Source organism: Falco punctatus, assembly GCF_963210335.1.
Source record: "Falco punctatus genome assembly, chromosome: 10".
Lineage (NCBI taxonomy): Eukaryota > Metazoa > Chordata > Aves > Falconiformes > Falconidae > Falco > Falco punctatus.
Window position 1 is genome coordinate 16719094 of NC_137590.1, and position 12789 is coordinate 16731882.

General features: G+C 67.2%; 1 protein-coding gene across 1 annotated transcript; it reads left to right on the top strand.

Moving 5' to 3' along the window:
* Nucleotides 1-673: 673 nt before the first annotated feature.
* On the top strand, nucleotides 674-12357 carry LOC308070382 (WAP four-disulfide core domain protein 2-like). Its single transcript, XM_080404198.1, has 4 exons — nucleotides 674-965; nucleotides 1205-1342; nucleotides 2424-2576; nucleotides 2673-12357. Exons 1-3 carry the CDS (start codon nucleotides 878-880, stop codon nucleotides 2573-2575), a joined length of 378 nt encoding a protein of 125 aa, XP_080260324.1. The 5' UTR covers nucleotides 674-877; the 3' UTR covers nucleotide 2576; nucleotides 2673-12357.
* Nucleotides 12358-12789: the final 432 nt, after the last annotated feature.

Sequence of the window (12789 nt, forward strand, 5' to 3'; positions counted from 1 at the left end):
GAGAGCTGCCACGCCGAGGGGCTCTGGGTCCATACAGCCCCCCACACTGCCATGCCCTGGGGCACCAGGGGTGCAGCCAGAATGTGCCAGTCACTCGCTCCCTGCCAGCCACTCGCCCAACTGGCACTGCCAGGTGGTGCGGGCTCCATCCCCCAGGGCTGCTGGAGGCTGCAAGGACAGTGGGGGCCATGGGACAAGGCTGCGGCTGGGCAGAAGGAGCTCCAGTGGCTGCCGGGGAGGTGTAGGGAAGCCCCAGGGCAGGCATCTGCCCGGAGGCTCAGGCAGCATGGAGGGCTCTTCAGTTGAGGAGTAGAAGCCGGGGGAGAAGTTGCTGGAGCAGGAGCTGGGCGAGCAGCAGTGGCAGGGGAGCCACAGGCCCCATCCATGCTGCCGGCTCATCCTGGCCTCCAGGCATCAGTGGCCCAGGCTGGGGGCTCCGTGGAAGCTCATGACCATGGCCAGGGCAGTGGCAGGCTGAGTCGGAGCAGGGACAGATTCCCCGTCCTGGAGCACCCGCGCCGGCCGCGCTCCCCGCTGGCAGTGCCAGCCACGTTCCCGCACCTGCACGGCCGAGCCCCGCGGGGCCATGACGGCCCTGTGCCCGTGTCCCGGCCGCTCCGGGCCGCAGCTGGTGCCGGTGTCTGGCTGCTCTTCCTGCCCAGCCAGTTCTCAGCATGGCCGCCCGGTCCCTGGTCGGCAGCCAGCAGCGGCAGATACCTGATACTCGGGTTGTGCAAGCGCGAAGGGGGAGCCTGGCCCTGCCCGGCCCTTGGAGCCACCCGGAAGGCTGAGCCCTCTCCCGCCCGCCGGCCCCACCTGGAGAGGAGCTTAAAGGCCGGCCGGGTGGCCCCGCAGGCGCAGCGCCGGCTCCCGCACCATGCCCAAGGCCCGCAGCGTGCTCGTCCTGGCCGGGCTCCTGGCTCTCTGGGCAGAGCTGCCTCCAGCATCCGCCCAGAATGTCACCAGTGAGTATGAGCGCACGGCTCGGCGCAGCTCGGCTCGGCACGGCTCGGCACGCCCCGGGCGAGCAGCCAGGATCACTCCCAGCACAGGGGCCTGCTGGGGTGGGGGCCGGGGCTCAGCAGCATCCCTGGACCCAGCCCTGGGGCCGGCAGCAGCATCTCCCGCCTCGGGCCGGCAGCCCTCACCCTGCCACGGCCCGGCAGCCCCGGCACCTGCCCACGCCCTCACCTTTGCCTTGCAGCAAAAGCCGGCGTGTGCCCGGACCCGGCGACGACGGAAGCGGTGAACTGCACGGTGGGGTGCCAGTCCGATGGCGACTGCGAGAGCACCCTCAAGTGCTGCCCGGCGGCCTGCGGCAAGGCCTGCCAGAAGCCCGACGGTAACGCTCCCTCCTGCTCCCGGCCCTGCTGCCTGGGGCCAGAGCCGCTGCCGGAGCCGACAGCCTATCCCAGCCGGCAGCACCGGGGCTCCAGGGTGCGGGAGCAGCCGCAGGCCTGGGCGGCTGCTGTGATTGCGCATCCGGCTGCAGCGCGGTTACCAGGGGCTGCGTGGGGAGCCCAGTAGGGTTGGGGTGTGCTGCTGCTGGGCCACGCTCACCCCTTCCTCCTCCCACAGACACAGGCGTTGAGTAGACGCCTCCGAATGATGCTGGGGCCAGTGCTGAGGGCAGGGGCCTGCGCCGCTCCCCCTCCCAGACCTCGTTCCCCACTCAGCCTCGTGGGTGGCCACCAGCCCAGGACGTGGTCACTGTTCTGCCTCTCAACCCCGCACCTGGGAAGAGTCTCCCAACGGGGTCATCCCCGGCCCTGTGCTGGCCACAGCCCCACAGACACCCAGCTGAGTACGCTTGCCATGCGGTCCTGCAGGAGAGCAGCCCCAGGTGACGGGAGCAGGCGTTGAGATCTTCAGCTGCAAAAGCATGGATGTGAACCTCCATGGCCGCCTGAAAGGACAGAACTGGCCTGGCTGTGCACCTGGGGGACAGTGTGGTACAGAGCTGGGAGCCCAGTGCTGGTGGCAGGCAGCAGGATGGCGAGGCAGGGGCCCCATCCAGCTAGGGCACAGGCCATCTGTGGGGCTGAGCACACATGCCATGAGCACACAGCTGGGGCTGTCCACGGTGGCAGTGGGGGAAAGTGGGGCCAAGGCTGCTGTTGGGGCCGTGTGCTGCAGCTGCGCATCCTGTGCTGACCATGCACTCCTGAGCAGGAGGCTGAACACAGGGACTGCGGGGGGCCACAATGCCACATGGCCTCCTCGACATGTCCCCATCGGGTCAGGCTGTCAGGAGCACCAACAAGCAGTGCTGCAGGGTGGGGGAGCCACTGGCTGGCACAGGCATCCTTCCCCCGTGGCAGCCGGGGGTAGGGCCATGCCTATGGCTCCAGGAACTGCAGGGTCAGCCCTGCCCCTCATGCCGAGGCTGGCAGGTCTCAGGCTGTGTCCCTTCACCTTTTCAGAGAAGCCTGGCACCTGCCCACCTGTCAGTCCAGGGATCCCCATGCTGGGCGTTTGCACAAACCAGTGCAAGACGGATTCCAACTGCTCCGGGAGCCAGAAGTGCTGCAGGAATGGTTGCGGCAAGGTCTCCTGCGTGACACCACTCCACTGAGGTCAGTCGGGCACCCACCAACCCCAGGGATCCTGCAGCACCCATGGCACAGCATCCACATGCCCGTCCCACTCACAGCCCTCTGCTCCTTTTGCAGGCACGGCCGCCTCCTGCCAGCCCAGCCACAGGGAAGCTGCTGCCCAACGCGAGTCCCACACGCCCAGGCCCCGGCCCTGCACCGTCCTCCCCGGTCTGGCCACGCTCCCAGCTCGGAGCCTTCAGCCTCAGCTTCCTCCCCGGGGTCCCCTGCTTGGGGTGCACCGCAGCCCCTGGCACTGTCACCAATAAAGCAGCCTCTCCCTGCCACTCCTGTGGCCGCCTCTGTGTCCCGCTGCACTCCGGTTGGACAGCCGCCCTGCCCGCTCCCAGCCGCATCCTGCCCACCACAGCTGACGCTGGGCACTGGTGCTGGGACCAACTGGAAGGGCTCCACATGACAAGCGTCAGTGCTGTCTGGCTGCACTGTGTCTCCAAGGGTCCCCAGCCTGTGCCGCTGCCTGGGGCTGCCCCACAGCCCCACAGCCCCGTGGCCCGGGCTGCCCCAGCGCACTGTCTCCTCTGCTTTTGTGCAGACACGTGCAGAGCGGGGCCGTCAAGGTACAGCCATGGCCACATCCCATCAGAGTGGAGCTGCTCTCTGCTCTGCAGTGGCCAGGGGACAGGGAGACTGCCAGCATGTGCTGTTACATGAGCATCACCCAAATCTGCTCCTGCCCCACACGCACCCAGCCCAGCAGTGGCATGTTGCCCACGACAGAAGGCTGAAGGAGCCGTGGGCAGTGAAGCCCACACACCTCTGCCCCATGCCTGCCCCTGCCCCCTCCCTCCCCTGCCTTCTCGGAGCTGTGCCCCACTCCTGCTCCTGCCCCACTTTCCATGGCAACTCCCACTCCCTGCAGGGCTCCTGGCACCCCGGCCTTCCTATGCCTGCCCTGCTCCCAGCCCCCAGGACCAGAGCAAGCAGTTCCACCTGCCTTTGAGAGGCCAGCACCCCCAGAGCCCCCTGCCTTTGGCAGGGGACAGAGCACAACTGTCCCCCAGGGTAGAGTGAGCCCCACGCCCTGCCCAGCACAGCCTGTTGCCCATTGCTGGTTCCTCATCTCCCTGCGGCGTGGATGCTGCAGGCTGGTGCCCCCCAGCTCAGCACCATCGCTCTCCGCAGCAGCTCTCCCTGCTCCGTGTGTGCCGGGAGGCAACAGGCAATGCTCCCTGGGCCAGACCAGGTGGACACTGGGGACCAGGGGCAGGATGCTGCTTCCCTCTGCCCCATCACTGCTCACCATCAGGGAGTGCAGGCACCGGCGCTCTGGGAGCGCTGACTGTCCCCCTGGCTCAGCTGCTCACGGGTCACTGGTGATCTGGAAAAGGTGTGCTGCAGAGGATGCGCCAGCCATGGGCTGCAAGCCCAGTGCTGTCCCGGGAGTCTCCCCTGAGCTGGATTGTTCATGCCCGGCACTCCCACGGTCCTGACACGGTGATGCCATGGGAAGGAGCAGCTCAGTTTGGCCAGCCCCACCCCAGCAGTGTTTAAATCCTGTCCAGTGGGCTCGGCGGCACAGCTCCCCGACAGCAGCGCAATGCTGGGCGAACGCACCCTCCTCCTGGTGCTCTTGGCACTGTTCATGGAGCTGGTACCTGCCCTGGCCCAGCAGCACCATGCTGGGGACCAGGGCACTGCCCCTATGGTCATCCCAGCACCACGCTGGGCCCTGCAGGGACGCTGGCCCCTCGCTGCCTTGCCTGCCCCCGGCAAAGTGGGCAGGTGTCCAGCGGGGGGGAGTGGAGCCCCACGCCCCCACAGACTATACTGCTTCTCCGACCACAGCTGCCCCGGTGCTGAGAAGTGCTGCCAGAGCAGGCAGGTCAGGACCTGCCTCCTCCCCACTGCAGGTACCGCTGACTCCCACCGAGAGGTGCCAGTATGGGGACTGGGTGGTGGGTGGGATGCGGGCAGGGGCTGGTGCCCGTGTTGGGTGCCCCTAATGCAAGCCTCGCTCCCTGGGCACGTGGCCGCACAGAGCATCTCCCTCTGCAGAGAGCCCAGGCTACTGCCCCCATGCCAGCAGCACCAGAGGTGTGACCTGTGGGATGAGCTGCCACAATGACACCGCATGCAGCCCTGGGGAGAAGTGCTGCATTCGCGGCTGCTGCGCCCGCTGCATGCGTGCCGAGCCAGGTAAGGTGGTTGGGTGTACCCATGCCAGGCTGAGGTTGCCATGGGACAGCCCCATGGGTCTGTGGTCCCCCATCACTCTGTGGGGGACCCATAGGCGGTGCAGGGACAGGCTGGCTGCACGCTGAGACCCAAGCCTCCCCTCCCCTCCAGCCAAACCTGGCTTCTGCCCATGGAAGCGTGTCCAGAGGAGAGCTACTGCCTGTCCCAACCGCTGCGCCGATGACCGGGACTGTCCTGGGGACCACAAGTGCTGCTTCTCTGGCTGTGGGCTGGCCTGCACCCCCCGGGACACAGGTACAGCCCTGCCATCCCTCCCCCTGGCGCCGGCACTCACCAAACCTGCATCCCCCACCCAAGTGTGTCTGGCACTGGCACTGCCCATGACTGCCTGTGGCTGCCCCATAGCTGCCCCGTGGCTCTCCTGTGTCCACCCCACACCCCTCCCCAGCGTGTGCCTGGCTATGCCACCAGACCAGTCTCAGCGGCCGTGCCCGGCCGAGCCATCCAAGGCCCTGGGCAGCATGTGCTGCCAGCTGCAGCTCCCAGTGCTGCACACCCACCTGGGGCACAGCCCCAGCCCTCATAAGTGAGCAGGACAAGGGGCAGGATTAAGACTGAGGCCATGCCAGGAGTGGGGCTGGGGGAAGCAGGGTCCCGGCGCAGCCACCATCCCCGTTGTCACCAGGGAGCCGCCATGCCACAGTGAAGCCCGGCGCGTGCCCCGTGGTGCTGCGGGGCTCCCTGGGACCCTGCCTGGAGCTGTGTGATGCTGATGGCAACTGCCCTGGGGCCACCAAGTGCTGCACCACTGGCTGTGGCCACATCTGCAAACTGCCCACCAAAGGTAAGGCTGTTGACACCCTGTGGGGCTGAGATCCCCCGTGTCCCCTCCCTGCCTTGTTCCAGGCTGAGCCTCGCCAGCCAGGGCTGGCACACCCTTGACTGCACCCGCCATCCCCAGGGGCTGCCCCTCACCATGACCCTCCCGGGAGGGAATGGGAGAGTGGGGGCCCAGCTGCTGTCCCTGTGGGGTAGGAGCTGGGTGAGGGGCTTACCTCTTGGTGGGAGGGCACACACACCCCTCACTCCTCCCTCTCTCTGCATGTGCCAGTGCGGCCCAGGCTCTGTCCCCCCATGGCTGATGGTGACCAGGTGGCTGAGTGCCTCCTCCTGTGCCTGCAGGACAAGGATTGCCCCCCTGGCCAGAAGTGCTGCCCGCAGGGCTGCGGCCGGGCATGCGTCCCTCCACTGTGGGGTAAGACCCCCACAGCCCGCCACCTCCTGCGCGCAGCAGCCCGGGCCACCGCACAGGTCTCAGTGTTGCAGTAGGTCCAGCCTGGAGGGGACTGAGGGGGGCCCGGGCACCCCAGGGTCCCCCCATCCCTCAGAGTGGGAGCACCCATCCTGCACTGACTGCCTCACCCATCTCTTCCAGGCACAGCCTAGCCCTGGCTGGGAAGGGCTGCACCAGGAGCTGCCGTTTCGGTGCCGCTCCCCACCCCGCTGCCATCACACCCCTGTGAGCGAGCAGAGGTGCTGCTGCCAGCAGGGCCGGCTGACCCCATGCTCGTCCCTGTGCCAGACACTCTGCACCACCAGCAAGATGGCACCAGCATTGCTCTGATGGGTCCTGTCCGTGGTCCCCAGCACCCCCAGCCCCTCCCAGCCGTGCCACCGAGGGCTGCCTGCTGCCCACACCACGCCAAGGCTCCTGGCAGCCTGGGCACAGAGGCGAACCCTGGCATCCCTGTTGGCCCCAGCTGCTTCACCACTGAAACAGAATAAACCAGCACATGGCCGCTTTCTGCTCCGGGCCACCATCCCTGTGCTCTGCTGCAGCTCCCCAGGAGGCACAGGCAGCCCGGGGCCATGCACAGGCGGGGAGGTGCAGGCAGGCACGCGGCAGCTGTCCCTGCAGGCAGGTGCTGCCCTGGGGCAGGGAAAGGCTCCTGTTTCCATGCGGGTACCCTCCAGCCACCATCACCCTATGGTGACTGTCCCAGGGGCCCGGGGGGGCCGCATGATGTCCCCTTAGCTGTCATGCTAGAGTGCAGAAACCAGTTCCCTTGGATTCCTTGCACCAAGGAAGGGCTCATTTGCATCCCAAAGTGTGAAGACCTGGTTGGAAAAGCAGTCATGGGTTGGGGTGGATAGAGCACCTGGACAGGGGAGGGGGCAGGGAGCAGCACCCACATGCCAGGGGCCAGTAGGACCTGCTCGCTCCCCACTCCCAGCCCAGCCCTGTCACTGGACTGGGACACTGAACTGGCCCAGGACACCTCTCCTACCTCATGGTGCAGGACCTGAGTGGTCCCATTCAACACCTGCCTGAGCTGTGCCATGGCTGTGGGGTGGCACAATGGTGGCCGGCTCAACAGACCCCCTCTGGCTGCTCCTGCTGCTGTGCCCGGGCCAAGCTGTGGGACATATCCATGGCCCCCAGGCTGGGCAGGCAAGGGGCAAGCAGGGCTGGAGGGAATCCCAGGTAGGGGGTGGCAGTGGCTGCAGCAGGGATGGGGCTGTGTGCGGCAGGGGACAGAAGCTGCCTGACCCCACCTGCCCTCCACAGCCCCACAGGTCACCCTGCCCTGAAAGAGGGGCTCAGCCAGAGATAAGGATGGCTGGCGGGGCGCCGGTGGGTTCTGGGAACTGCCCCTCCTCCTGCTCCTCCTGCCCACAGCACAGCCAGCCTGCCGTGGCTGGCAGCCCAGCTTCAGCTGCCCCAGCACCCCGGGCATCCCTGCCAGAGACTTTAAACCCAGCCCCAGCTCAGCTCTGGACACACATGACATCCCTGGCAGCACCATGAGGCCAGGGGGCTTTCCTCCTCCTGGGTCTCCTCATCCTCAGGGCAGAGCCGGGCACTGCACCAGAGGAGAAGGGTGGTGACTACCGGCAAGCAAACCTGGCAGCTGCCAGGCACAGGTGTCCTGGGGCCAGCTCCGTGCACTCCAGCCCCACCGTGCCCCTGCCCAGCACACACTGGCACTGCCTGGCACATGCTGGTGGGGACCGTGTCCCGGCCAGCTGCAGTGCCTGTGGCACAGCCCTACTGCCCCAGGGAGCCCTCTCCTACCCCAGGCTGCACGGGCACATGTGCACCCCCAGCACCCCACACGCATGCCCAGCACCCTGTACGCGCAGCTGCCAGCACTCCGGGGTGCTACGTGTGGCAGGGGATCTCCCGGCCTCCCTGGGTGCCGCGCACAGACACTGGCAGACCTAGATCTGGGAGGTCTGTGCGCACGGAGCCCAGTGCCCAGCCTGGTGCCAGGGAGGGGATCTCTGGGAAGAGTTAGGGCTGCGTGGTAAAGGTGGGCATGAGGGGGGTGCTGGCAAGGGCAGGCAGGGTCTGGGGCTGCACAGACCCCCACATCTGCAGCCCTGCAGCATCCGGGCCCTACCCTTCACCCCTCTCATCCCTTCCCCACCCCTGCATGCAGCCCCCAGCCACTGGTGCAGACCCAAACCCTGGCGAAGGGACCTGGGTTGTGGGTGCCGCTTCCTGGGCACAGACCCCCGCTGCCAGGGCCCCCCACTGTGGGTGTGATGCCAGGGGCGGTTGTGCTCAGCTGCAGCACGGCTCTGCCCTCCCCAACACAACGGCTGGGTTCCTTCTTTGTTTTAACCAAACAGCTGCTGTTTGGAGTGAAACCTCCCGGCAGAGTCTCTGTTTGCAGCCCAAACAGCACAGCCCGGCCAGGAGCCAGCAAGGGGTGTTTGCAGAAACTGCTGCTCCTGTGACATCTCCCGGATGGCAGGCAGGACCTAGGCACAGGCGCCAGCTGGAGCTCACCCACGCCTGTGGCAAAGGCAGGGCTGTCCCAATTTTCCCAGCGTGGCCAAGGTGAGCACAGGGTGCCAGGAAGAGGAGGGGAAGGAAGAAGAGGAGGAGGAAGCAGCTTGCAGTGAGGATGCATGGGGCAACATTATGCTCAGCGATGGATCCTGACCTCCAGCTGGTGCTGTCTCGGTGCTGTCTTCCCACTGACAGGGCCAGCAGCACTCCTTGTGGCACTTGTTGCCTTGCGAGGGCACACACGGCCCTGTGCCGTGCTATGCTGTGCTGTGCAGGTCTTGGTGTGGGGGTACGGCAGCCCTGGGTCTATCCTGCAAGGGATTCTCCAGCCCCGCTCCAACCAGTCCCTCTCCTGCCATGGCAGCAAGGCTGCTGCACTCCAGGCTGTGCCAGGCAGCCCCGGGCATTGCCATCGGCTGGTCACTGCTGTGCCAGAGAGGGGTGGTTACTGTGAGCCCTGAGAGGCTAAGCTCCTGCCAGGACCCTGTCCCCGCAACTGTGCTCCCCACTCCAGTCCCCTGTGTCCCCCCCAGGGGGGACCCATGCCCCATGCCCTGGGGAGTGGAGGGCAAATAGCTCTGCTGCCTGGTGCTGCCTTGACGCTGCCGTCCCACTGTAGGGGAGCCCCAGAAGCCGGGGAGGTGCCCGCGGGACTTCATGCGCTGCCTGCACCTGGACCCCCCCTGCACCAATGACTCCAGCTGCCCCAGCTGGCACAAGTGCTGCCCCTGGGAGTGCTGGCTCCACTGCACCCCCCCGGCAGAAGGTATGGTACAGCATGGCTACCGGCACCTCCTCTGCCCAGGGCAGCCAGCATCCTTCTCCCCCCTCCCTGCCTCCATCCCTGTGCCATTCCCATCACACAGAGCAGCTCTCTGTGCACTGCTGGAAGCCTCCTGCCCACGGCTCCTAAAGCCGACATGGGGCATGTGGAAGGGTCCAGCCAGGGGCAGGCAGAGGGGTCTGGGCAGGGGCAGGTTTCCCGTCGCTGCCCATGGACACGGTCGGTGCAGCCTCACCTCTTGGCCCTGTGCCATTTGGCACTGCAGAGAACCCTGGTGCCTGCCCAGCAGCAGCCCCTGAGGGGCTTTTTTACCCCTGCCCCTTCCCCTGCCTGGGGGACAAGGACTGCCTGGGAGCGCAGAAGTGCTGCCCACTGGGCTGCAGCCCTGCCTGCCTGGAGCCCGGGCAGGGTAAGGCGTTCGTGGCAGCCGGCTGGGAGCACGGCAGCGGAAGAGCCCCAGCTCATTGTGGGGCAGCCACAGGGACCCTCTGTGCTGTAGGTGTCTGCCATCTCCTCACCACCACGGGCCCTTGGGGCGGCCGCATGCTGCTTCCCCTGCACCGGCAGCTCCTGGCAGCTGCAAGGGAACCCAGTGGCAGGACATAGCTGCCGAGTGCTGGGGGTGTGTGGGCCATGGCAAGGGGCCAGGGAGCCCCAAGCACGGGCAGGGCAGCTGGTTGGGGATGCTGAAGCCTCACAACCGCCTCTGCTCCGCCAGACCAACCCAAACCTGAGGAGTGCCCCACAGTGCAGCCAGGGCTGGTGGGGCCGTGCTGGGAGTGGTGCCGAGGCGACAACGACTGCCGTAACGAGCAGAAATGCTGCAAGAGCAGCTGTGGCAGCAGCCAGTGCCTGCTGACAGCCCCAGCTGGCGAGACAGGATGGGATGGGCAGTGCAGGCAGGGCTGTGGCTTGGGGACCAGGGGTGATGCCACGTGGCTGCAGCCACCCTGAGGCGCAACGGGAGCCCCCTCGCCCCATGCTCACCGCAGTGGCCTTTGCCAGGACTGGTGGGGCTGGCAGGAGAGCCACTGCCTGTCCTCAACTTCTCACTGCTGTCCCCAGTGAAACCTGGCACCTGCCCCATCAGCCTCTCACTGGACACTGAGCCACCGTGCCGGGACCCTTGCACCCAGGACACCGACTGCCCCGGCAGCACCAAGTGCTGCCCCATCACCCGCAGGCTCACCTGCCTGGCTGCACTGCATGCTGAGCCTGGCTGTGCCAGGGGCCAGTGCTACCCCTGCCCGGCTCCCTCCCTGTGCCAGGGCCTCCTGTCAACATGGTGCTGTGGGGGGCAAGCACTGCCGGCAGGGCTGCCGCTTTGGCCATGCACCAGCATTGCCCAGATGCGCACAGGGGGACACAGAGCTAGGGGATGTGGTGCCACCAGGGTGTTACCTGCAGTAGGCAGAGAGCGGCTGGGGTGGGGACCCACTGTGCCACTCCCAAGCAGGCACTGGGGTGGGAAGGGGATGGTGAAGCCACCCTCCAGCGAGGCCACCTTCCAGCAAGGCCACCATCCTGCCCTCACCTCTTCCTTGCCAGCGCTGCTGGCCAGGCCCTGCTCCATGGTGCAGAGGATGCCAGCCCTGCCCCAGCCACCCCGCAGCCCCATCACCAGCAGAGGTGCCACCAGGACCAGGACTGTCCCCTATCTGAGGTGTGCTGTCACCAGCAGTGCAGCCGGGAGTGCCACGCATGGCAGCCGAGGTGAGGGGGATGGGAGCTGCCCCAGAGCTTCAACAGCTCTGCCTGCCCCGGACCTGTGCCTCTGAGTGGTGCCAGGAGCTGAGGGGATGGGGACCCTGGCAAAGCAGAAGGGAAGGGCTGCAGGGACCTGCAACCTGGCCACCTTGGGGTCCCCGGTGCCAAGCTGCCCCGTACCGTGGTTGGGACCCCTCAGCCTATGTAAGGCAGACACTGCCCCAGCCCCACTGCTGCCTGTGTTGCAGAGCGGCACCACTGGAAGAGCTGCCGCAGAGATGGAGACTGTCCACACCCGGAGACGTGCTGCCAGCACCAGTGCAGCCCAGAGTGCCACACCGAGGCAGCAGGTGAGCGCCACAGCCGCAGCCGCAGCCGCAGCCAGAGCTGGGATGCCACACTGCCTTCTCTGCTGCTGTCCCAGTGAGGGCTGGGGTGGGAGGGCGTGGAGCAGGGCTGGGTGGGAGCCTGGGACTGGTGGAGGGGACAGATGTGTCCTGGTCCTTGCTGGCATCCCTGGCCCTATGTGCAGCCTGAGCCATTTTCCTCACAAGGCTCCCCACATCCACGCCAGCCTGGCAGGAGGGCACATGCCAGAAGCACAGAGACTGCAGCGGCAGGGAGACGTGCTTGCAGCGGCCGGTGCGCAGGGTTGTGCAGTGCTGAGCACCAAGGTGGGACATGGCAGGCAGCTGAAACTGGCGAGCCCCGGGGGAAAGGGTGCCTCCTCTCCACAGTCCCCGTGCCCCTCGGCAGAGGGGTCTGGAGCCAGCCCCGTCGCTCCTGTGGGAGGAGATGCTGCAGCATTGCTGCGGGGCAGAGCCGCGCCGTGGTGCCTGATCCCCCGGGGCTGCACTGCCAAGGGGGACGCGGTGCCGAGGGGACTGTGGTGCCGAGTGGCCCCCACGGGGGTGGCTGGGCTGTGGTGCGGGTCTGTGCAGCTGTGCCAGGGGCACCACAGCCGCCCTGTGCTGTACCCTGCAGGGAAGGCCAACTTCTGCCCAGCCCATGCCGGGCTGCTTCCCAGTTATCACTGCAGAGCCTGGTGCCGGCACGACACCGACTGCACCGGCACGGACAAGTGCTGCCGGCATGGCTGCGACTACCCCTGCCTGCCCCCGTCCCGAGGCGTGAGCTGCTTGGCCCTGCGCTGGGCGGGGAAGCGGTGGGCAGGGGTCCCCCCTGGTTCCAGTCACCTCCCCATGTCCCCAACCCTGCTGCCTCCTGCCCCCCAGAGAAACCCGGCATCTGCCCCCTGCCCAAGGAGGGGCGGACCACCACGGCCCCATGCGGCAGTGCCTGTGCCGGGGACTGGCAGTGCCTGTGCCGGGGTCTGGCAGTGCCCAGGGCCTGAGAAGTGCTGCAGCAGCAGATGTGGCTACATGTGCTCAGCCCCAGAACGAAGTGAGGGGAGTCACTAGGCCAGTGGTGCGGCATGCCGCTGGGCACACTGGCACACCTCCTGTGGGGCAGGATGCAGAGCAGTGCTGCCACCGGGCAGGCGCTCAGGCCCCCTGGGGTGCAGCCAGCAGGGTGTCCCAAGGCTCCAGGAAGGTGGGTGCCCACAGCGCGGGGGGGTGCCTGCCCCACCTGCCCCTTCCTGCCCCTCTCAGACAAACCCGGAGAGTGCCCGAAGGTGAGGCCACAGCAGATGTCGGAGCCATGCGTGGAGGACTCCTGTGCCCATGACAGGGACTGTCCCCAGCAGAAGTGCTGCTTCTCCGGCTGCGCCATGCGCTGCACCCGCC